At 49.2% G+C, this 25,631-nt stretch overlaps 1 protein-coding gene across 3 annotated transcripts in view; it reads left to right on the forward strand.

Annotated features, from left to right (window-relative positions):
- Positions 1-25,631, forward strand: part of LOC142588050 (ribosomal protein S6 kinase alpha-5-like) — a 298,656-nt gene that overhangs the window by 150,773 nt on the left and 122,252 nt on the right. The window contains exon 1 of one of the 3 annotated variants that reach the window (XM_075699489.1): positions 998-1,773. The exons of the other annotated variants lie outside the window; for them this stretch is intronic. Within the exon in view, the coding sequence (XP_075555604.1) occupies positions 1,704-1,773 (70 nt within the window). The 5' untranslated portion in view covers positions 998-1,703. Of the gene's footprint in view, positions 1-997; positions 1,774-25,631 lie in introns of those variants that run through there. 3 annotated transcript variants of the gene reach the window in all.

Consider the following 25,631-nt stretch of genomic DNA (forward strand, 5'->3'; position numbering starts at 1 on the left):
CCTTTCAATGTAATATATTTCTTTTCGGTCGCACCCGCTCCTCTACGCGAGGCAGCGCTGAGTCCCCGGCGAAACGTAGTTCGAGATGCGCCCCAGCTTTTATATCTAGCGCTGACGAAGAAAAAAAAAATAATAAGATCATCTCCATTTGCTCCTGAAACGGAGAAATTATTTCCGCCGCTCCGAGACGGAGGAAAACCGTTATGAAACCGAGAACAATGCAAAGCGTGCCAGGAATATCCCGAGAGGGGGAAAAAGAAGCAGGGGAGAGCGGAAATGATCTTAGCGCCGTCTGTCGCCGAGCTGAGGCACTACGCGGCTTTCTTCCAGCATGCCATCCGTGATCGCCTCCTCAGAAAGCGATGGTCTCTGAGGCCACGGCTTAGCAGCTCGCGCCGCCCATTTCAGAAGCCACGTCTCTCCGCGGCCCTTTCATCGAAGAAGAGTACGAAATGCTAGGTACGCGGCGTCGATCTCGGAGGCTACGCTACGGCCGAGCTTTCTCACTCCTTTTTTTTTTTTCGGAGCAGAAGTTATGGATGGGCGTTAACCCTTACGCTAGGGAAAGGATGCGGCGCCGAAGTGGTCCGTCGCCGAGCGTTGACGGCGCCCGGGCAACGGTGCCGTGCGTGCGTGCGACGTTCCGAAAGCCGCGTGGAGGAGCCTCCCCGCCTTCCCCCCCCCCTACCTCCCCCGCCCCTCCTGCTCAACGGCTTACCTCTCTTCTCCCAGCCCTTGTCGGTCGCGCGCGCGCGCGGACAGAGTGCCAACGGAGCAAGGTCGTTGGCTCCGCCGAGGCTGCCTGCTCTGTCTCTCTCCGACTCTCTCTCTCACTCTTTCTCCGTCTCTCTCCCGTTTCGTTCTCTCCGCACGCCTTTCTTCTCACCTGCCTCTCTTTCTTTCTTCTTCTCTCTCTCTCACGTCTCCTCTCCTCTAAGCTCTCTTCCTCTCTCTCTCGAAAAGACGCACGGAACGCCGGCCGAGCGGAGATTCGTTCAGTTCGCAGACAACCGCCCGTGCGCGTAGCAGCCGGCGGCCCCCGTGCGGAGCAAGCGTAGTTTTAACTTTCGCAGTCGCACGCTTGCGACTCCGCGTCGAACGGCAGCTGCAGCTGGTCAGCTGAGTGATGCGTGGCATTCCCGGATCGCTGCTGCTGCGCGAGTCGTCGTCTCTCTGTGTTGGCTGTCGTCGTCGTCGTGTTCGACGCCCGGCGAGATTCTCCCATCGCGGCCGGATATAAGTACTTCCGCGGGACGTTTCTTCTCCTCGGTGGTGAAGCGGAACTAGACTGAAAGTCGACGTTCTCGCACTTGCTTTTTTTTTCTCTCTCTCTCTCTCTCGCACTTTCCCTGGAGTTTGGCCCGATTTGTGGACGTCCTCCCCGCGTTTGGGGAAAAGAGAAAAAAAACTTCGACGTTTATTTTTTGACATCGGAGCAGTGCTTGGTTTATCGTACGGAGACTGTCTTCAACGTCCGTCGTCGCTGTGTGTGTGTGCGTGTGTTTTTTTTTTTTCTCTCTCTCGCGCTCTATTGACGTGCGACGCGTTTGTATACGGTCCGTGCGGATATTTCTTTGACGGTGACCTTACCTGTGTTCGGAGAACAAGAAAAAGAAAAACGCATCCGTGGGTGTTGCGAGAGTTGTTGCAACTACTGAGTCCCTCCCTCCCTTCTGGTGACACCCGGTGTGCTCGAAACAGGAATGCGTTTCGAAGAAGCTCCGTGGAGTGACACCCGTCGCACCACTGGCTACGTCCTTCGCAAGGATCCCGGTGAGCCTTTCTTTTTTTTTTTGGTCGCGATTCTTGTACGCCGCTCGAATATAAAGCTTGATTTAATGCCCTCATATATTTAGGTTCCCGTGATTAGCCAAACCGTTGTGCAATCGTCCGGCGTTCTTCCCTACGTTTGCGTTTCCCTTGCATCGCAAAAACTTTGCTCCGGATCGCATCGGCGTTTATTGCAAACAAGCTAAAGGACAGGTGACATTTTCGGTGGCGTATCAGCTACGCTTCGCGGACGCGTGATAAAATTACCGCGCTGGCGTAAGCAGACGATCGTCAACCGCGATTCTATTGCCGCAGGCGCCCGGTCCCTTGACGTCCGGCCTCGACGTCGCACGGACGCGCATTTGAGACGCAGGTTGACGCGTTTTCTAATCGAGCATCTATTTCTACGAAGCTGTCGTGTTGACGTTTGTGTCGATCTATCGTCGCACACCTGTTGCGCGAACAGTGAAACAGTTGTTAGCTTAGCGTGCGTACAAAGGTGGAGGCGGGGGGGAGAGTGCGTGCGCCCAGTATGGAAGCGAAGGCTCGGTGAAGTTCGCTCTCTCCGGTATCGTGCAAGTACGCCAGGCGCGGCCGCCTTCCCGCGTGCAACTGTTGTTTTTCTCGCGGCATGTGCAACTGTCGGGGTCAGGCAACCGGGTGTTTTCGTCTATGGCGCCGAGGAGGAGGTAGGGGATGGCTGTTTCTGTTTACCGCGTAAGCGCGTCGATAGGCTATAGCAGTCGGGAGGAAAAAAAAAATTCAAGGTCTTCCTTGCGGTTCGTTGTATGCATCCCCGTACAGTGAGAGACAGCGCAAGATGTTAAACCTTGGCGCGAGTTCCCATTACGTTTCCTCGTTGTTTTGCCGGTTAGGACACCAGAGACTCCAGAATGCGTGCGTTGAAAAGTATTTTACCTTTGAGCAAGTGTCGCTCGTGCGCTTTGTAAAACTGGCAGTTTGACAGCCGTGCTAGGATATAGCACTACGTGCGTAGTCTTCTGCCTTGTTTTACTATAATTTCTTGTAGCTTGCGTTAAGCATTATTTGCGTGCCGCCTACGTTATGTCGTGTTTGTGCTAGGAGGTCGGTCGTTGCCAGGTACGCCAGCCAATCCCGCTAAGCAGTGTCGCAACGACTTCCAGCGCCGTTGTTTTCGTAGGTGAAATCGACGGCGCTATGTTTGCCCTGGCTTGCGTTTCGCAAATCGAGTCGTTCGCCTTGTCTGGTTCCTGCGTGGGTGTCCAGTTATTGTGATCGCGCATGACTCACTCTAAGCTTGAAAAAAAGCGCCGGTGCGTAGTACGCTATTGTACGCACGTTTGCGCTGGAACCGACGCGATCTATGCTCGCGGGGTGCGCTGACGACATCGGCTTGACTGTCACTGATGCCTTTTTAACTGTCTGCGTCTTGCGGACGTCATCATTGTTAGCCTGTCGTTATTTTCACTGCAGGAAGAAGACGTTCTCCCAGCGATCTCCAATTAGCCCTGTCTAGCGATAGCCGATTCCAACTTGCGCCAGCGAATTTCCCAATTTCGTCACGCCGCCTAATTTTCTGCCGTCCTCGACAGCCCTCCCCTTCCCTTGGCACCAATTCTGTGACTCTTAGTGGTCCCCCTGTTGTCTGCTCCACGCATAAAATGACCGGCCCAGCGCCATTTTTTTTTTCTCTTCCTGTCTCTTTTGAAGTTACGCCTAACATGTTCCGTTCCCTCGCTCTTTGCGCGGTCCTTAACTTGCTCTCCAGCTTCGTTGTTAACCTCCCAAGTTCCTGCCCCGTATGTCAGCTCCATTAGAATGCTATGATAGTGCGCTCTTCCTTTTAACGACAGGTGTAAGCTCCCAGTCAGGATTTGGCAATGCCTGTTGTATGCACTTAAACCTATTTTTATTCTTCTGTAAGTTTCCTTCTCAGGGTGAGGGTCCCCTAAGCATAATTGACCTAAATAAACGTATTCCTCTCCAGACTCTAAAGGCTGACTGACCAGCACGAATTCTTGTTTCTTTGCCAGGCTTCTAGACATAGCGTAGCTTTGTATCTCGCTTCTGATGTTAAACCTCGCCGACATCCAGCGATATCTGCTCGCATGTGCTTGGCTGCTTTAATCAGACCTTCGCCTCGATTCAAAAGGTGCTGACGTACGATTGGCTTTCATGCTTCAGGCAGTGTCTCGTGATAACGATTCTTCCACTTCTTGAAATGCTAGCTGAACATCGACGGTTAAGATGTTTTGCCGCCGGCATCGTGTAAAATCGAGACTCCTCATGTCTGGCGTGCTTCGACTTACAGAGGCCTGTTCGTTTCACATCCTAATGCAACAGCGTAGTTGTCAGTGCAGAGTGTCACTTAGTTGTCGCGTCAATCGATAGCAGTGTCACTACCAGCCGCCTCGGTAGAGTGGCTATGACGTCGTGGGTTCGAATCCGACGAGAAAAAAAAAAAGAAGCGCTCATGCTTTTGGTGCACGTTAAAGAACCCAGTGTGACGAAAATTAATCCGTAGCACCCTCTCCCCCCACCCCCTCTAGCCCACATGACGGCGTTCCTCATAACCCAATGTGCAATCTCTGGTAGTTAAAAACTCACACGTTTAAGTTGCTCTCACTTGCAATAACGGTGTTTATCAATGTCATTTACTTATAACAGTGTATATTAAGATGAGTTACCACATCAGTGCCCCACGCGAAACAGCTTGCACATCTAAGCAAACGTTCGTTCGCTTCCAAGTGTTAAGAGCCACGGGTAGGGTCGGAATAAAGGCAGTGACCAGAAAGGGCTTTGCGACCCATCATGGGGTATCTGCCCGCCCCCCCCTCCCCCCCCCAAAAAAAAAGACAAATGCAACGCGCGCCGCCGGGGATCACTGTTCTTCGTCTCCCGTCAATGTCGTTCGGCGACCTCCAGCGCTGGCGAAAGTGCGTTGCCCGACTTTTCTCTCTCTCTCTCTCTCTCCATTTTTCTTCCTTCCTCCGGCGACCGCCGCCCTCTTTCTCTCGCCTTCACCTGCTTCTCTCTCTCGTACTCCGGGCTACGACCCCTCATTTTTTTCCTCCTCCTCCTCCGCGCTTTCCGTTCGTCGAGAAAGTACGATGCGCAACGAGTGGCGAACGGGGGAGTAGAAGACGTGGCAGAGGGTGTCCGTCTTCTTTTTCGACTCCCTTTTGTTTTCCTGCTCATTGACTCCTTTCCTTTTTTTTTTCTTTCGTCTTTCTTTCCTCCCTCCTCCGTGCTTTCCGTTCGTGGAAGCAACGGTGCAGAGCGAGTGGAATGGGAGGGAGGGAAGGTGTTGGGTTTTCTTCTTACTCCTTTTGTTTTTACCGCTCATTGACTCCGATTTCATGTGGCTAGGCGGTGGCGGTTTTGCAACTTCGGCGAGCTGTCTCCGGCTTGATTGTTCGCCCACACCCCGAGGCGATGTGAATTCTCTCGTCTCTTTATTTATGTCGTCCCCGCTCCATATTTCGTGGTCGTCGTCTTGGACGGGAGTCTGTTAGCAACACTGTAAAGGCCGCGAAAGTCGGATCAATGAAAACTGCTCTTAGAGGGCGCTGGCGAAGAAAAAAAAACGGGTATTAAGACGCAGTGCGCTGTCGCAGCGTCTGGGAATCGGCTGCGTTTCGGGGGAACACCGTTAGTTGAACCTCGCTTCCCCCTCCCCTTTTTTTCATTCTCTTCGTTCGATTAGAGGACGTGGCCGTTAAGGTCGTGACCTTGCGCTGCCGCGCGCTGTGCTGCTCGGCGTTAGCGACTTCCGCAACTGCTTAGTTCGTTCGGCGTAATATGCTCAAGATGCAGACGACGATAAATCAGGGCTGTCTTTTGGTTGTTGTTTCTGTTCTTCAGGGGGCGTCGGCTGCCAGTGTTGATGGTGTCATTAGTCGCGCTCGTATAACTTTTTCTTCCCCGCTCAAGCTTATCGCAAATGCATCTGCAAGCGAGGTTAGGCCAATTATTAACGCGAAACTTATTTGCTTTTGTTCCGTGATCGACTTATTCGTTGCTGTGTTTCCACGATGCGTGGATTTCTCCGCGCGTACCACGATAAACACGACGGAAATGCGCGCCGACGCCCTTCAGAGATCGTGTCGGTGGCAGTCGACCTGGTTTGTCCAGCTACCTTTGTCCAGATCAGTGTCCAGCTACGTTTGTCCATATCAGTCAGGACGCACACACAGTGCTTATAAGTGCAAACGCGGACAATTGCGAAACTAATGCAATGTATCGTTTCGTTTCCAGTTTCACCTGAATTTATACCATTGGCTTAATCAATGCTCCAAAGCGTAACGCTAGCGATTATTGCTCCATGCTTGGAATCTGGCTACCGAGCGATTACACGCCGCTGTTCCACGGAATTACGCGTGAAAACCGTTCTCATAAGTTATATATCCTCTTCGCAATTCAATTTAGGAGCACCGTACGTAAAGGTCCCAGCGCTCAAAGATGAAAAAAAAAAAAAAAAAACGTGCCACCGTCCGCCAATCCACATTTATGTTGTAGGGAAAGGAGGAATACGTCTTAGCTAAACAGATATGGATTTAGGCAAGCAATCAGGTGGAATGGTTGAAGCAGGTGCTTCAACTCTTCTGCTTCAAAAACCTGATTAACATGAAAAATAATTAAAAACAAATAAATGTAACATGCCACACTTAAGCGCGAGGTAATAACAGTTCAAACCTACATACACTGTTAGTAATGTTAGTCTAGCTTGCAAGAAAAGAAAATGTTGATCATAGCAAATAATGAATTTCCGGCCAACGGCTGGCGAAGACAACGACCCAAAACATTGTCTGAAGAGTGGAGGACTCCCCATTGTGTTAAACATGACGCAGAGTGCACCTTCACGCTGACTTCTTGTTCTCAGCAGCTTTAATCTCTAAATGGTGTTCCCCTTCAGTTTTGAAAACAGCTGCAGTGGAGTGAACGATCCGACAGGGAATGCATTAACCTCTGCCTCCTCTTCCGGGTTAGTACTCATATGTCGAGGGGGGGGGGGCAGATTTTATGTACTCTTTACATTGGCCGTCTCACTTAGTTGTCCTTTTATTCGCATAAAAACAAACACGACGTTACTGACAGGTCGAGTAAGTGATGACGGCCTCGGCTCACGTGGAGGACTGCTCTTTTTCGGGACAATAACCTGTTCGAAGCATTCGCTGCAAAGACATCCCTCGTCTCTGTTGGCTCCCCTCGGCACAGGCGTCACGCCTCTCCACGTGTGCCGGGCTCTCCTGCGCCAAATAACGATTATTACAACTAGGCTTCGTAGTGGTCCTTGAAACCTTTCAATGCGCGACTCCCGAATGTCAAACAAGACCCTTAAAAACCCTTAAAACCCTTAAAAACCCTTAAATGGACACTAAAGAGAGTCATGATACGTTCTGTATGGCTAAACTATTCTACAATATCAAAGACACCACTTTTACCACGATAAGACGCTTGGTGACCCAGAAAAAAGCGCAATCACGAAAGACGGGTGGGGACGCCTTCTTGAAGTTCCCGCACCAACTTATTGTGACGTCATCGATTTTGACTGTGTTGTGGGGCCTAGTTAATTCTTTAGCAGTAAAGATAGATTACATTGTGCTCTAGAGGAGCCAAAGATTGAACATTGCAAGTTTCGGGAACTTTTCCTTAATCAACACGGCCTAAATTTAAAAAAAAAATACTTTGAAATCCTTGACGTCACAGTGACGTCCCGGCGCTCGGCTTCCGGCTCGGAATTCAAAAACTGAAACTTTGACGTTCATTTTACTTTCGAGTAATCTGCAGATTATATCGAAATTAACCACCAGAGTTTTCAAAGAACGCTTTAACCGCTTATGCTGATTTAGTGTTCAACTATAGTGTCGCTTTAAGTTTCAGTGTTTAAAATTTCTTCAATTTCGCTCGAGGCAAAGCTCACTGGATTTTATTTACGTATTTGACTACGAGGTTTATGCAAACCGACAGCCTAGCTTATCCAATATAATTTATCTTGATGGTAGGGCGCCATCTTGGTTGTGGCGGCTGGGGATGGTTTGTGGGGAAAAGGCTAGACGCACACTATTTGTTTCGGTGCGTAATAACAAAAATGCTGTTTTGTGTTGGTTAATACGACACAGGCAATATTTTGTTTTCGAGCTTTCAAGCTTCGTGATGCTTTAAGGCATTAAAAAAAAAAAACGCTTTGCCAGGGCCCCAGGAAGTCCTCGAAAATCCCCGAATTCTTTTTTCCCCGCAAAAAGCTGCTATAGCTGCAATGCCCCTGGCCTGTCCTCTTGCATTAGTTCTCCCCTGTTGCTCACCTTTTTGCTGAACACTTTAACGTCCCGCGGGTGGAACGAGAAATGTATCCCACGTCCAAGGAGGCGTGACAAACAGTTTTGCATCTAACGAAATCGAGGCGAAGGTTCACGTTGAAAGAATAAGAGTGCTGCAGAATTCAGGAAGGACGAGGTGAAGCGAGGCAGCGCCTCACGCCGCAGGCGTCGCGGGGGTCACGTTACCGTGCCGCGAACCGTATGCTGTGCGCACCCTTCGCCGTTTCCTTCCCCGACGAGTCTCCCGTACGGTGCAGCAACAGCAGGTCGGCGCGCGGCCTTGAAATCCTCCTCGCAAGGCTACGAGTGCAGTGCCTCCCTACGTTGGCCCGTTCGTCGGTTGGAGGAGGGGGGCATCGCTCTTGGGAACGTCGTTCTCCGGCCGGAGAGCACAGCCGCTCTTTCGTCATCGGCGGTTTCCTCCTCCCTCGCGCCCTTTGTCTCACGCCTCCTCTCTTCTCCGCTCCGGTGTCTGAACCCCCGCGCTGTTCTAGAAACGCGGTGGAACGAACGCTGCCTGGCCGCTGGCGGCGTGTATTCGCCTGCCCGGGGCAAGCCCTAGCGTGCGCTAGCTCCCTAGACGAGTTGCGGCGTAGTAGCGAGACCTCTTGTTTCTCTCCCTCTCTCAAGCGCTCTCGCTTGTATGGCGGACTCTCCTCCGGTTTTCAACCCCCGGAGTTCTAAAACAACGCCAGCGCTGTCTTCGCTTTGACGTGAGTGAGGTCTTGGCCGTGCTCCCCGCAAGGGTTGTAGAAGATAGTGCCAGCCTTTCCTCCTTTCCCCGCGAGAACCGCTTCTCTCTACAGAGCGGTCAAGGGAAAAAGCAAGAACGGAGCTTGCCCCGTTGCAAACGAATATGCGTTGGACGGTGGACCACGTCCAGGCGTTCTCGTAGCTTTGTTAGGGACCACTGTTACGCTCGTGGGTAGAGAGTCCGGCCACCGACGCTCAACACAGGCTACGCCGATCAGATTTATCGATCGATTTATTTGATGGTACTCGAAATGTCGTCAAGCTTCTGCCACCGGCTTTTCCGTGACATTTCATCGTCATGTACGAATGAGAATGCTAGACAAGGAACGTAGCAAACGACCTGGGACCGAACCGAAATGCCCGTATCTTTGAATTTAGGGAAAATAATCGCAAAAGAGGCGAGAACAGTTATTGTTGTCACTCTCCTCCTACTACTACAGCATGGAGGGGGGGGGGGAGGTGTTAGTGGGGGATCTCGCCGGCGTGTCTTCGCCTGCCCGAGGCGTTGTCTGCGAGGTTGCACAGGCGCGCCGGTGTGATCTCGGAGGCTACGCGCGGGGCAAGCCCCTTGCTCGCTAAGCGCGGTGCACAGAACGGGAAACAGTTCCGAGGATGGAAAGTGGGCGTGGCCCCACTTGCCGGTCGGCGTGCGGTTTTCTTTCTCGCTCTATCCCTGTCTCGATCGTCAGGTTAGTGGGCGTCCTCCTTTGCAACAGCGGCCGGTTCGCTCCGCAACGGTTCCTTGCGGCCGTCACTCTCTCTCTCTCTCTCTCTCTCTCTCTCTCTCTCTCTCTCTCTCTCTCTCTCTCTTTTCACGTCCTTTTTTTAAGTGTGTCTCCGGGGCCGTCTGCTCCGTGGCGGCTCAGAAACGGTATTCTTTCGCAAGGCTTCTTGAAGAAAAAAAAGAGTCCGCGGTTTTGGAGAGCATTGACCCTGGCTTTCCATCTTTTGTTTTTACTTAAATGAAAGTTTTTCCTCTCCAGCTTCACTGCAGTGCCCTCGCCTCACTTTCTTTTATATTTATTTTCGGCATTTATTTACTTTCCTGTTAGCTATAAGTCACGCCGCGGTGTCGTATTTCAAACGCATTCCCGCTGGTCCTTTTAACGGGCCCGATTATTCAGGACGCACCAAACCCAACCGAAGAGGTTACGATGCGCCCACTTTCTCTTCTCTCTCTAAAACAAAAGTTCTTCTCAACATATAACTGCAATTTTCGCTTCTCTTATTTACTTTCAGTAGTTAATTTATTCACCGTTGAGCACTGCCACGAAGTTTATCTTTCAAATGCAGTCTCGCTGCTCCTGTTAACGCTATCGTCGTCGAAGTTGGGGTGGTGTATCGGCATGTTATGCACCGGTGCCTTACATATATTTTCCGTGTCTGTCTGTGCGCGTCGCTTTATTTTCTGTATTTATTCACTTTGCCGTTAGCGGAGCAGCGGCGGTGTCACATTTGGAACGTGGTTTTCGTAGGTCATTTTGAAGGGCTGTCGTCATGGAAACTGGAGTATTGCATCGGCGCCCTTGATGCTTTGGATTCTAGTACTGCGTTCAAATGGAGCTATTCAGTTAGCTCATTCGATCGATGTTTTTTTTTTTGCAACTCCTTTGCCGTAGGGTTTCAAAAAAAAAATATCTTTTTTTTTCTTGTGATATGCGACCAACGAGCCCACGCGAACGCCACATTTAACATTGATTGTTTGTTCTTGTTCGAGTTATTTAATTTTCTGTAGAAGGAAGGGGATCCGGTGCGGGCAGGCGTGGTATTAGTTCGACCTCGATCCCTCCCCGTTAGCCCATTTAAAACGAGCGGATCTGCGACGAAGTGTCGGCATGTATGGCTACATAAGTAGACCGTATATTCGTTGTCAAATAACGCAGCGACAGCCTCATCTGGACTTTTGCAGTAAAGGTCGTTGAGTAAGTTCCATTGCAGTCTTCATTGAGCAAACAGGCCATTGTTGTTCAGATTGAGACGTCGCTTTCCCCTGAGTAGTTAATGTCATAGAGTCTCATTGAGTTAAGTTCGTTGTCGTTGAGTCTAAACGTCATTGCGATTGAGGCGTCATTGAGTAAATGGCACAGAGTTACTTAGGGGCTTTAAGTTACTTGCCTATCCAGAAGAAAGGGGCTTAACCGAGAGGCCCGATTTTTATTAGTCATATCATATCATACTTCTTATGATATGACTAATAAAAATCGGGCCCCTCGGTTGACCCCCTTTCGTCTCGTTTATTACATTACGAGGGTCCTGAATCCGTCAACATTGATGCCTTCAGGGAGCATGTGTGGGTTTATTTACCGGTTGCCTTCACCCAAAAAGATCACGTTCTCGTGGCGCCTGCGGCAGAAAGGATGTTCCGCACCCCCCGCCAAAGTCCGTGAGTGGTGGCGCTGGCTAACACTCCTAGATTTCTACTAGTAAACATAAATACCCAAGAAAGTGGAAGTCGAAACGGCGCCGCGGTAGCTCAATTGGTGGAGCATCGCACGCGAAATGCGAAGGTTGTGCTGTCGTTCCCCACCTGTGGCAAGTTGTTTTTTTCATCCACTTTAATTTACAATAATTTATCGTTTCGTTATTTCATTTATTAAGCACAATTTCTCCCTATGTTGTCTTTGGTGTCAAGTCAGCGTTCGTTGGCTTCTTATGATATTGCGTATCCAGAGTACAACGAACGAGCGGTTCATCTGTGACGGCTCTCAATATGTTTCCGCCACGTGTCCGACAGGTTCAACAGCGTTCGGCGACACTTTTTGAAGAGCAAACGTTCCACAAATGGCCTGACGAGATGGGAGGGGGGGAGGGGGAGGAGGCAAGATGAGTCTGCGTACCGTAGCATTTCCATCAAGCATCGTATAGATAGTGGAGCCGTGCCTGTGTTTCTGTCGTCTCTTTTGAGCTGCTCTTTTTCTCTCTCTTCTTTTCTTTTTTTCGAATCTTATTTGCGTGCGAGTGTCACTTGGGTTGACACTTTTCATTCTTCGAAACCGAGGGCGCTGAACTTTGTAGCAAACGTAGCGCTAGAGTACGCGAACTTGGAGCTGCTCACAGTGACCTCGAGGGGGGGCCGGGGGGATCACAAAAGAGAAGAGTTAACGGGGCGTATAACGGAGCTGCACTATATCGTAGTTTAGGCTGGTTAAGTACATACACTAATGAATCGGTTGGTTAACGTGCCCGGGAACAGCGCTGAGGTCTGAATGCTGGCGCAATGGGTGCAATGTAAAAAAGAAAATAGTTAGAAAACAAAGAAACAAGAGAATGTAAGCAAAGAAAAAAAATCCGAGGCGAGACACAGCACAAACAAGAAAGCTTATATAAAAGCAGAATTGTGTACAGAAAAGTTCAATAATAATAATAATAATAATAATCGGTTGGGCCGGTAACTGCTGCGCGAGGAACCGCGGAAAGGCAGAAAGTAACTGTTCTTCACACATTGCTAGCAAGGTCTGCCTATCGGAAAGAAGTAAAAAAATAAATATTGCCAATGAACAGACACTTAAGAGTTCTACATTATGTCGAAAGGAAAAAAAACCTCAGTAAGTAAGCTTTGGCTCATAAACCAGATTACTCTCGTAAATACGCAAATATTATTAATGCGAAAAGGAACCACTTGTACAAGGAAAAGGAAAGTTCAAAAAGACGGAGCAATGGCTTAGCAAGCACGGATAGGTTGGGGTGGAACTTGTGTAGCTAGAAGGGCGCGCGCATGGCGCGTTTGAACACATCTAAATGTATTCCTTCACAAATCGATTTTAATTCATTTCGGCAGAAGGATTAGCGCCGCAAGAGAGGAGGGACCGACTTCCCTTTCTTCAATTTTACGACAGAACCTTAGCGTCGTTGGTGCGTTAGGGTGACGTCACAGATATCGCAGCGCCGTCTGTGTGCACGTTTGCAGCCGTTACACGATACAAGAAGGCCGCTCGAAACTCGCTGGGTTGTCGAGTCTACGGTTACATTAAGAACGTAATGTAGGCGCTTCTTCACCTGTGAACTTTGAACTGTAGACACGACAATCCGTGACGTCACTGAGGCGATTCCAGTGCGGGCATTTCACGGTGGCGTCGCCACCTGCCTCGCTCGTTCTTGCGCGTTATCGCCAAGACCTAGCTTTTGCGATAAGGTGATATAGAGAGGTCGACTCGCTGTTGGAGATGCGTGATTTACTCGTGCAACTTGACCCTCCCCTGTAGTGCCGCATTTGAATGCTTCTCCCTCTCTATCTTTAAATTTATACTCTGGGCTCGTCCTATACGTGGCTTTTTATCTGCTCTTCGGTTGTCTCCTCTTCTCCTCTTCAGTTGTTTATCTCCGTGGCATACAAACAGCGCGTGCGCCGCTGATGCCCACGGTCACCCTCCTCCCAACTCAAGCCACGTGCCAGTATATGCATGCCAACGCCTGGCTGTGTACAAGGTTGGCCAGGCGCTTGCATATATGGCTGTTGCATGCACGTGTCTTCCTTTTTTTTTTTTCAGGACGCGAGCGGCAATGGCAGCAACAATCCTGGCATTCACGCATATCTGTCGCCTCTTTAATGGGCCTCCCGATGTTTTATCCTCTGGCCGTGCGTATACCAGTGTCGAACGCCTGCCAGCTCCGAGGGAAAGCACCGCTCATCCGAAGGCGGTCGTGTCTTTTTAATTTCTTATTTCTTTCCTGCCTGGCGACTTTTCTCAAAACGCTGCCCGCCGACTCATTAGCCGGAGAGGGACGTTTGGCTCGGTTTCCTCGTCGCCCGCCGAGGCGGATTTATGCGCGCTGTTTGCCCTCCCATTCCGAAGTTGCCTTAGAAAGACGCGGGGGCTTCCCCCAAGGTTAATGGAGACACTTTCGCCCGCCGTCTCTTATTCGGTGCTCGCCTTTTTTCTTTTCATTTTTACGGCTTTGTTCGAGCACGTAGTAGTCGTAACTAGTTGTTTACTAAAGAACGAAAACATGTGTGATTCATTGGGAAGGAAGGAAACGCACGCCGGTCGCACTGTACATGTTTTAGCAGGTTTCTTCCGTGACGTCACCGCACTACGGCGGGCCGGGAAATGTCGTCTGCACCGAGCCTTTTGGTTGTGAGTTTAGAAGCGCGCAAGGTGGGGGCGAAATCAATTAATCGATCGTTTAATTAATCGATTAATTGATCAGTTAATCAGGTGAGACGTCGCGCCCGCAGGAACGGGAGAAGAAAAAAAATGCGTGTGAGTAAGGAGTTGGAAGTCAACCCGAGCACTCCGCTGCGTTTATCATCAATCACGCCAATCAACCAATCGTTTAAAACAGTCAGTGCGACACCACTCGTGAGGGAACGAGGGAAAAGAATACGTGGATGTATGTAAGCAAAAAAAAAAAAGCAGCAATAGCTTATATCGTCGACGATAGCCAGCATCCAAGCGGCCTTCGATCGTATAGTTCCAGCGTCCATATGCGAAATGCCAGCTGGTCACGTAAAGGGGACAAAGAAAAAAAAAAGAACAGCGAACGAGGATGCTAATGGCAGAGTACGAAATTGCTCTCGCCTTTTCTCGTGACTATTTTTTTTTTCTTTATTTCTTCTTCTCGATATTTGTCCAAGCAGCGCGCACCGTATCTCCCGGGCATTTGCGCTCTGGCTCGCTCGATTTACTGAGGGTATTCCCCCCTTTGTCGCAGTGGCGAGGGAGATTCAGAAAGAGAGAGAGAGGGGGGTGCAATGTCTTCTCGTTCGATTACGCGCTTCTTGCGTAACAACTACGCTGCGTGTTCGGGGCAGTCCTGCGTAAACGGACTCGGGGGGGAGGGGGAGGGCAAACGACGACGCATGTAAGATTGCTGCTAATGCCCGCGTACATACCGCATCTCTCCTCACCGTATGTGCGCGTTATTTCTGGGCCTGCGAGTGTGACGAAACGGCTGTAACCGCGTTATCACGCTGCCGGCTTTCACGCTGTTGTACTTACTCGCTTTTGTTGCGCGGGTTAAGTACATGGTGTCGACACCTGATATTTTATACGTTCCGAGCCCATCAGATCTGAGACAATGTTTCGGTCTGTGGGAGGGCGCTTTCCCTGCGGAACACCTACGTCGTTCTTTTTTTTTCTTTTTCTTGTTCTTTTCGTTCACTCGTTCATTGATTTTCTTTCTAGTGTTCTTTCCCCGCCTTGACTACCGAGATGCTCTTTCCATAAAGTGAGACGTTCGGGTCGTTGCTCCGAATGGTATTCCTCTCCCAAATGTGAACACGCCGGCCTTCTTCTCTCGTGAATGAAAATAAGTCCTGTCGTACGTTCCTCCGTAGAGAGTTCAAAGCCCTTTATACTCCTCCCACTTGGAGGTTTTACGCCAATTTCAGTTTTTTTTTTTTCAATTAGCCCGGGAATGGTTATCGTGTTCCTTCATCAGGAGAATGTAAGCGCTTTACTCCCAAGTGGTGGTTTTAACCTCTTTTTACTCGCCGCGGTTGCTTAGTGGCCATGGGATTGGGCTGCTGATCACGAGGTGGCGGGATCGAATCCCGGCCGCGGCTGTCGCATTTCGATGTGGGGGCGAAATGCGAAAACACCCGTGGTACTTAGGTTTAGGTGCACGTTAAGAGAACCCCAGGTGGTCGAAATTTCCGGAGTTCCCCGTTACGGCGTGCCTCATGATCAGAAAGTGGTTTTGGCACGCAAAACCCCATAATTTAATTTTAACCTCATTTTTTTTAAAACGTTTTGTCTAACTATCCTGAAAGTCCTGAAAATGAGATTGCAAGTCCCTTGACTCCCACTTGGTGCTCTTACCACATTTTTACTCTTCTTTTTGACGTCCGGATAGTCATTTCGTCGTAGAGACAATACGCGGATTTTTACTCCACATGGGTGGCTTTATCCTCGTTTTCAGCCTATACTGAAAGTCGTATATAGTGTATTTTCTCATCAGAGTGTTAGAGGCCGTTACACCACCTCTTGACTTGTTTTTGCTCCTTCCTTATCGCCGTCTTCGAACCTTTCTCGAAAGATGTGTGGAAATGTTTGACGGAAAGCTTCGCGACGCCATTTGCTCCCACTTAGCCGTTTCGCTACTTTCTCTACTTGCTTTTGTCAGCATCTCAAAGTTGTGTACAGTGTCTTTCTACGGAGTGTGAAAGACCTGTTGCTCCCACGATTTATTTCTTTTTTTTTTAATTTATTTTCGATGCTCGTTACTTTTTTCACACGTCACTCAGTTGTTTTCGCTGGAGCTTTCTTGCCCCCCCCCCCCCCTTCGTCGTCCCTTAAATATATACGCGCGCGTTAGACGTGATACCAACGCATCGTGGGCTAGGGACTCTACCGCTAGTGAAACATTGCTTCGGTGGAATGCCAGATTCAAAATTGCGAGGGTGCGGGCGTTGAAATCGTACTTGATAATACCGTATTCACTCGACTTCAAGCACACCCGCCTCAAGCCCAGCATCGCTCGGCAATAGTCAGCAGGTAATTAATGTAGGCCGAGGTCTTATAGGACATTTAATGTCAGTATTTTGTGTAATGTCGTGCTACCTTCGGCAGATTTCGTATTTTTTTTTTTTTTTTTTTTTGCGGCAATTCTTCATCCAGAAGCTTGTTTCAGACTGTTCTTCGTGGGCAGTTACAAGCCGATTGTTCTTTTTTTTTGTTTTCATTGTTGTTTTTATTGTCGTTATTTTTTCGGACGACTACCGGCTCTCCCGTCCATTGTACGTACTTTTTTTTACGAGTCCGTGCGGAATTGGGTCTTGTCGTCCTAATAACGGCCCTCCCGAGACATTGCTCGGTGGGGTCGTTCCATCGGTTCCCTTTACGAAGGTGACGCAGGCCTCACTTACCGATAAAAAAAAAAAAAATTGGTTGACCCGAAGAGGCCTTGACGAAATGCCGACTTTCGACAAGACAGGAATTTCGGGGAGTTGTCGTCACAGGTCGCGCTTTCTTTTTTTTTTTTTTTTTTGTTCTTTCTAGCTATTCGTCTGACGTAAAGCAAAGGCATTTGTCGACGTTCGTATACAGCATCGGGATTTGTACACACGGTTGCCTGTTGTTCTTTTTGGTCGAGCTACTTTCCATTAACATTTAGTGATCTTTACCAACGGACGAACACCGCTGCTAGCGGCTCAGATTCTAGGCCCGAGGCTGCAAGAATACCATCAAATCACGTGGACGCCGGGCCACGCGGTTCTGGAGGGGAACGAAAGGGCGAACGCCCTAGCTGGAGCGCTAATCAACCGAGCGGGGCAAGACCAATCGTCTCATCAATCCCCACCCTTTACCTTCATGCCCCTGCCGTCCAATTACTGCGACCGACTCGAGATCCAGCGACTCAACCGCAGGATTTATCCTCCGCCTCACAGAAAGCTCAGCACTGAAGATGCACTAGCTCTCCGACTTATTCAGACCAACACATTTCCAAAGCTACACAGATACGGTAAAATGCTCCCACATACGTATCGCGGCATCTGCCCCTGGTGCGGTGACACACGCCCTACACTCTTTCACATCTCGTGGTGGTGCGGGGGAAACCTCAACACTTAAAGACGCCTAGCACGTCATTTGAGCGGTGGGAGGTACAGCTGACCGGCGATACCCTGGCGGGACAAGAAGCTCTCGTCCAGCAAGTGCGTGGAGCAGCCATGGCCAGTGGAGTCCTGGAATGAGGACACCACCCACTCGACCTCAAGAGCAACCACCTCGACGGTCCGAATACATGTTCTCTCTCTCTCTCTAGCGAAATATCCCACAGTTCACGAATGCAGTCCACGGCTGCGTGTGACGTTATTAACGACGTATACTTACTATGAATTTGCATATATGTGTTAAATATGCTCTTTTTTTCTGTCTTTTTCATGTGGCTTCGTCTTCGTTCCTGTCTCCAAACGCGCGTTGTCCGTGACCACCAATCCAGGTAAGAGCAAGACCGCATGTCGTTTTTCTTTCTGTTCTTTCTCTCTCTCTCTCTCTCTCTCTCTATATATATATATATATATATATATATATATATATATATATATATATATATATATATATATATATATATATATATATATATATATATATATATATATATATACGCCGCGTCCTAAAGCAAGGTCTCCCTTGTCGTGATGCGCGCCACTGAACGAAGTAGCAAATCTCGCGCCACGGCTTGATTCTCCGGGGACGAAATTCATTCTAATGGCCGTAAAGTATTTCGCGAAAGCTTCGTTGCTTTCCCTAAGGGAGCAATAAAATCTTGCAAAATGTCTTCTTTGAATAATTGCGCTTCGTATGGTGTTCTTCGTATTTATTCCGGACGGCCTTTCGTGTAAGAGAGCGATAAGAAAGGTGCAGATCAGGGATCTTAACCGGGAAAAGTGTGATTGCTTACCCTACCCTAGGGTAAGGAATGAGGAAAGCTCGACAGGAGTTTGAGAAAGCCGAGAGAAGAAAAAAAGAAAGAAAGAAAGAAAGAAAGAAAGAAAGAAAGAAAGAAAGAAAGAAAGAAGCGTGGACTACGTGCGCGCGCCAGTGCCACACATTTCATCATAAATAAAAAATTAATTGAGAACCATGCTGCGCAACCTTTCGTTAACTGCGTTTACATTGAAAGAAGCGGCACGGGGAAAAAAAAAAAAACAGCGATGCTTCCTGAAGCGCTCGTATAACTGAGCACCACCCTATGCGTGTTTATATATAGCCTCCATTCCTGTCCCCGCTTTCTCTCAAGGGGGAAAAGAATGTTTCAGCTCATTCCGCTTCTAAGCTGAAGTAGATCTTTTTCACAGTCTACAGTATACCTGTTATGCTTAGCTAGGTACTGGTATAGGTCGAAGTTAAAGAAAGCCTGTTTAACTGGAGAGGTTGGACGCAGGACGGCTCCGGCTACTCCATTTTGTCTGCCATACTGCTTCACGCGAAGGCATAAGGTCACCCTTATTATATGGGTTCTTCTGTTTCGAGAGTTCTTGACCCGATTTTTTTTTTCCGCTGATCCGTTGGGACCTCTGGTTTCGCTATTAGGTTACTCTGATTTCATTTTTATATTACAGTTGGAAGAAAAGTGAATAGATTAAGTCACCTTACACTTGTGACGGCCGCCGCTCCTTTCTCCGGGGCAGTGACAGAGAAAAAAAAAGCACTTCCCGCGCATTAGCACGGCTGCCCAGTTTCCGTGACATGCATGTCGAAGCGGGAATCCCACCGCTGCCACCAGTATGTAACAATGCGGCAGTCATATTGGCCACGTCGCCTTTACTCTCAAAATTATTTTCCCCGGTCCTAGTGCACCCGCTATAGACGTGTGTGTGTGTGTGTGTGTGTGTGTGTGTGTGTGTGTGTGTGTGTGTGTGTGTGTGTGTGTGTGTGTGTGTGTGTGTGTGTGTGTGTGTGTGTGTGTGTGTGTGTGTGCGAGTGAGTGAGTGAGTGAGTGATAGAGAGAGAAAAGGTAACGCGGCAACCCTCTTAAATATTTGCATTGGTTGCGACCGTTGCATTGCTTGCGGCTCCGCGGGTGCATGTCTGATGCGTTTCTTGTGTCCTGCCTGTGCTTGCGTGGGCTAAGATAAGCAGGCTTATCGGCTGTCGCTGCTCGTTCTCCCTTTTGCTGCCAACACCGTTGCCCCTGCGCTCACCGACACACGTGCACTGTAAAAAAGAAACAGTGTAGTGATTGCGAGGTAAACATGTCTATAGCACAGCTAAAGTGCACTCCCGTGTGTTCTTTGCGAAAGCAGCTTGGCAAAGCAGAAGAAGCGAGGCAGACCGGGGCTTCGATTGATTGCAACGCCGCTGCCGTAATTACAGTTCCATGTTAACTTTTCTCTTACTTCGTATGGTTTGAGGTGAAGCCCTTTTACTAAAGTGTTGCTTAAGTGCTGTCCCTCATTTAAGTGTTTACTAAAGCGTCTATGTCAAGTTTATTTGAGCTCTTCATTGGCATCTGTGGACTTTCTATTGAGATTCGATTACAGTTCATGCATGATCTCTTCGAGGATGGTAGCAGCTTCTGTACCGTGTGGACAGCGATGATCCAAAGCACATCTGTGCCCCTAAAACGAGGTACAAGGGCGCGTTTCTGCGTTCGCGGGCAGAATGCTATCGAGGATTGGGGGTCGAACCCGTGACCTCGCGCTAAGCAGCAGAACGCCGTAGCCACTAAACTAGCCGCAGCCGCTAAACTATTGTACTAGCCAGAGCCTCACGCTCGCAAAGCTTTATCGTTCGCAATTTAAGTAGTCGGTCGGTTCGCCTTCGCCAACGATACGCGTCCAGCATAACGATTGGCTCGCATCCGCTCTTACGAATGGCGTAAGACCTGCGTACGTGTGTGCGCGTGAAAAAAATAAAAATAAATATACGGACGCTGCAGTGGTGCGTCTTTCGAGAAGGAGGCGTTTAAACTCGTGAGATTCTCACATCCGCGACCTTGATCGGCGTTGTCCGGATAAGCAATCGGTCGAGGCTCGCGCGCTTTTGTGCGACGTCCGACGGGTAAATTGTTTTTATCGCAATTACAGACAGCGTCATGCATTCCCCAGCGAGCGCGTAAACTTCCATTGGGCACACTTACCCTGACGCCCCGGGAAGGTTTATATAGGCACCTGTACATGTGGCCCATACATCTATAGACCCCGATCGCGGTCTTTATTGACCCGGCGATTATTTTCTCGTTGACTCAACGAAGACCGAATGGCAGGAAAACGCGAAATCGAACAGGAGCAATCGGGTCCCCTTCGGACGGCAGCCAAATCGCCTCGCCCCCCCCCCCTTCCCACCCACCCTGCCTTTTGCGTCTGATGGGGTCGAGGAAATGACGCTTGCTTGCGAGTGAAAATGGATAACAGAAAAAGAAGAAAGGGAGAGAGAGAAAATGACATCGTGGGCCGGAGCGCATACTTTCCGCTACTCTTCTTTTCTCTCCCTCTCTTGTCACGAAATGCCGGGCGAAATATTTTTTGCGCAGGCAGTCAATCGCAGGTCACGGCGAGTGTGCCGAAGATTAAGGGTGGAAAGTTTCGATAAGTCTTACTGAGTTTTAACTGCCCGATTATAAAAGTAAATTTTCTTTTTTTTTTTTTGAAATTTGGGATGGTCACGATGACGCCGTGGCGTAGGCGTTTTGGCGCGAAATTTAACGAAAATTCAAACTCCGACCTTCATTTTCTTTCTCCTCTAATAACTTACCTATTACCGTAATCAGTCTTAACCGAGTAAGTTTTGATCTTTAGTGTCCCTTTAAAACTGACCGTGCTGTATACGTACGGATCTGATTTAGACGTCGTTAGGGGAACCTGTGACCTTCACTGACCTATGCTTTGCTGGCGACGCTAAGTCTGCGAGACAGTGTCTCCATGTTAGGGCCAAATATCTGTCCCAGCTACGTTCGTTTGACTGATGACGCCACACCAACCGCGGCGGCTTTCTTGGGCCAAGTCTTCTGCGTTTCATTTGGTTGCGAAAGCCCATGCGGGCCCCTCTCGTTTGACGGCGAAGGACATGAAAGTCTGCGAACTTCCCGGTACAACGAACGTTATCCGCAGCGGCTGTTATCCGAGTTCCTGTTCGGCTGTCATCTCGCTTATCGCGGCCACAGCCGCGCTCCGACCTGAATTCCGGGTCAAGGCCTGCGGAAAGGGTATAGGTTACCAGCTCTAGGCGCTGATAGTGTGCCCTCCGGGTGGGGTGGGAGTCGGAGGGAGAAAGAGGAGAGGAAGATGTGGAATTCTGTTTGTTCCGATAACGGCTCCTATCTTGCATTTCGCGCTTTAAGGAGGCTTTGTAATGCGCTCGTCGCGGTGTATGCCGCAGTTCCGCCGTGCGATCTTATCGGCGCGACTGTCGGCGATGACATTCGGGAGAACTGCGGCAATAGTTGCTGCCTGTCCGCAAACGTTGTTCAGTTTACGGAATACCGAATGACCGCTATAGATAGTCAAGCGATCGTCGGGCATTCGGCGATCGTCCTATGCCTATCCTTTGCGTCCACTGGGCGCGAAATAAAAGTATTACGCACTGACGATCTGTGGGCTGCATGCGTGGATGCGTACAACGGGGGATGTAAGCAGGACGTTTACCATATATTGCTCGACAGCGAGTCGTTACAGATGAGTGGTCTACACTTCACGATCGCTGGATGCTGGAAGACTGCTGGATGCAGACTTAAGGGGCACGGATCACGATTCCTGGTCACTCTTTGTACGGCTAGTGAACTGTTGGACATTGACATGTTTCGCAATCGTTTCCGCGTTAGTCGCCCTTTAGGCACTGCGCGCGGTCCGCTATGCGCATGCGCGGTCGGGGCGCGAAATACTTAGCAGCTAGCAGCGAAGGTGGCGTCTGATCTTCGCAACGCGAGACTGAAGCGCGACATTCGCGGCGTGCGTACGCGGCCTTGCGGTTCAGCTGCGCCATGCAGTGAATTTTCCTCGATCGCCGTTTTCATTGTTGCCTGCGACACGCAAGGCAGGCACCGCGTGTCGCTTTATCGATATCATATTTCTTTTTTTTTGCATCTCTCTCTCTCTCTCTCTCTCTCTCCCTCTCTCACGCCGCCAAGGAAACAGAAAAGAGACGTAGTTGCAGACCTGCGCACGCTGCAGCTAGAAAAAGTTGGAAGCTGAATCGCTAATGAAACGTGTGTCTCACGACAACGCCAGCAGAATGGGGCGACTGCTTGCGTGATTCCTGTCGACGCGTCTTCTTCAGCGCTGCTTCAAGTTCTGCTCGATATGAACCAACTCGCCCGAATGAAGTTGTTGCTACTGCAAAAAAAAAAAAAAAAGAGAGAGAGAGAAGATAAAAGGGAGACATTTCTCCACGGTGCGCTTGGAGACCGAATATAAATTAAGCCGCAGTCGGCTCAACGGAGCCGAGATAGCGGAGGGGTGCGTCAGCGCGCTTGAAGATGATCAAATACGTTCTAAAAAATGGTGGTCGCTTCACAAGCCTCAATGCCGCACTGCATCGGATAGCTTTTTCTTTTCTTTTTCTTTCTTATTGCAAGTAAAGTTGATCGTGAACGCTCGACCTTCCAAACGCAGGAGATCGTGGTGTTCGTAGTGCAGTGCTGCAGGAGCGGTAAAATAAAAGAAAGAAAGAAAAAGAAGGAAGGCAGAGGGAACGAAAAGAAGAAATAAAAATCTCCTACAAGCAGCTTCGCTCGTAACGGTTGCTCATTGTTTTCGTTGCGCAAGTGTTTACACGAAACTTCGCGCTCGCGGCTCGGCTATCGCCGTCTTAGTTTTTTTTTTCTTCTTTCTTTCTTTCTTTCTTTCTTTACCCCTCTCCTGTTTTCTGTCTCCAAGATCGCTTTGCGTCTTCGCCCAAAGAGAGGCACCTTGAGAAGAACGGCTTCTCGGGTACACGTAGAGGCGTTCGGAAGGCGAAACAATGGGTACACGGGCCTCAATCTCTCCCGCTGCGGCGGCATTATGAAACCTGGTGTTATAGGGCAGTGAAGGGCAAAGTTCTCGTGCGAGGTGAAACAGTGTAGTCGTTATTGTGTGCGCGCGCGTGAAGGAAGAGCAGTCGTCCGCTTCTTATGACCACCGCAAGTCTGTTGTTAAGCACATACGTGCGCCAATTTGCTGTCGTTTCTTTTTTTTCTCGCTGTGCCCTCAGATTTCTCCCTCCGAAACGCCGAAACGCTGTAGTTGCCATGCGATCGACAGTAGCGGGGAGTGGGTGGTACAATCGCGAATCACGTGGCAGGCAACAGCCCGTGATTAGGCCGTGGCTGCTGCCCTTGATACTTGGTCGGCCCGAACGGGGGAAAAATGCTCCCGCAGATTATATTCTCGACTTGGGGGCACAGGTCGCATGCATGCATACAAACATGTATGTATGTATGTATGTATGTATGTATGTATGTATGTATGTATGTATGTATGTATGTATGTATGTATGTATGTATGTATGTATGTATGTATGTATGTGCACTCTGTTCGAATACAAATACTGGATCGCGAGCTGAAAACACTGCTGGCGCCATCTGGATTCGATATATCAAAGCAGATAATAGATAAGGTGTCTAGTGATAAAATAGTCGGTGCGTTTTGTTTTGCGTGGCACTGTTAGCGGCAGAATACGTCGTGGTTGTAGATTCTTGCGCTTATCTCCGTCGCTGCAGGGCAGTAAATGCCGGACTCGTTCTTATCGTGCGTGTCTCGTTGTCCTGCCCTCCGATAAGTGACCTCCTGATATAGTGCTGTAGAGACTGTGCGACGTCGCATTTATCTGCGCTCGGCGGTGTGCGTCGAATGCTGGACTGTAGTTATTGGCTGGAAAAAAAGATGGCGGTAGCTTATGTGCCCTTTGGGCCTCGCTCGATCAACCGGTCTTCATTTGCATAATACATGTGGGGCCGTGTTTTGCACGGATGGTCGCCGCTATGATAGTCTCGCTGCGATTTAAACTGGCATATAGTTATGGCATTTAAAGCACGCAGATTCGCTCGCGGAATGGGATGAAGCCGCACTGACGTGAGCAGACGACAAGCTGACGACGGAGCAGACGTGTTGCCAAAGTAATGCTGTGACATATGAAGATCGAGTTTTGTTTTTCCTTTTTTTTTTCTTCGAATATTTTCTTCGCATAGTTCTCCGATATTCAAGCGCCCGATTCTATGTACGCTCGTTCGTTTACTCTGAGCTAAATATACGCCCTGTCGGCCTCGCTTTATCATGTCGAGACGGTCAGCTTACACAAGCATAGTAAGTACGGGTGAGCAAAAGAAACTTTCTTTTTTTAAAAATAAGTTTACCGCCCATGCATCCCGCACAGATGGCAAACCGACGAAGCTGAAATATTCAGCCCCGGTGTTTATCGCTGGGTTGATTCCGACGGTTTATTTGGGTATTTCTCAATTAATGGTTACGTTTCTGTAACACGGCACGAGATTAGCCAGAATCAGTTGTGGCTGCAACCTGAACCGAGAGCTGTACACGTGTAATCTGACGTTACGCACTTCATAGCGTCTTTATTTGTGGATCGTGCTGTTATTTTCGTCGCATCCAAGTTCGGTGAATGAATTAGACGTCCTGCTCATTGTACTGCAGAGGGCGGGGTTACATGTGGCGGTGTGGCTCTTCACCGAGAACTGTCGCCCGCCGAACGTAAAACAAAAAGAAGAAAGGGAAAAAAAAAACTAGCGCGGACTGTTGGTTACTTCGCTTGACGCCGTATCATTTGTGCGCGCAGTATTTCCCCCAATGTTACAGACCTCTTCTCCCCAGCAGCACTGTCGAGCTGTTTCAACGAGGTGTGTAATACAAAGACCATTGTTATTGCCGTCAGTACTCTATGCATGTTTCCACACGAATACGTACTTCACCTCCAACCCCCTTCTCGTTTTCTTTTAAACGAAAGGATGAAGAAAACAGAAAAAGCGATAAGTTCACATTCAAACAAAACCCAGCTGCTGCCAAAGTAACTCTTCACAGAAGGCTATATTTGCGTAGTTCATGTTCCCAGTCTTGGGCCTACATAATGGACCTTGAGAACTCAGTCTGTTATACCATCCGGATTATGTACGCTGTTTACTTCGTTATTGCTCCTTTCTGTTTTCTCACCCCTTCCGCCCCCCCCCCCCTCCGTGTAGGGTAGCCAACCAGGACTACCTCTGGTTAATCTTCGAGCAGTTCAACAAGCGCTGTTACTTCAAGGAAAGAAAAAGAAAGAAAGAACTTTATTAAAAAGAATGGTCCGGTAGTTTTGGTTGAGGTGACCTCAGGTGGCGCTCTCGAAGTCCTTGGAGTCGGGCAACTTTTTTTGTACGGACCTCACACGCACGCACGCCCGAGCGAGCGAGAAAGAAAGAGAGCGAGAGAATCAAAAGCAACCTACGGAAGAACGC

Source organism: Dermacentor variabilis, chromosome 7 (genome assembly GCF_050947875.1).
Source record: "Dermacentor variabilis isolate Ectoservices chromosome 7, ASM5094787v1, whole genome shotgun sequence".
Classification (NCBI taxonomy): domain Eukaryota; kingdom Metazoa; phylum Arthropoda; class Arachnida; order Ixodida; family Ixodidae; genus Dermacentor; species Dermacentor variabilis.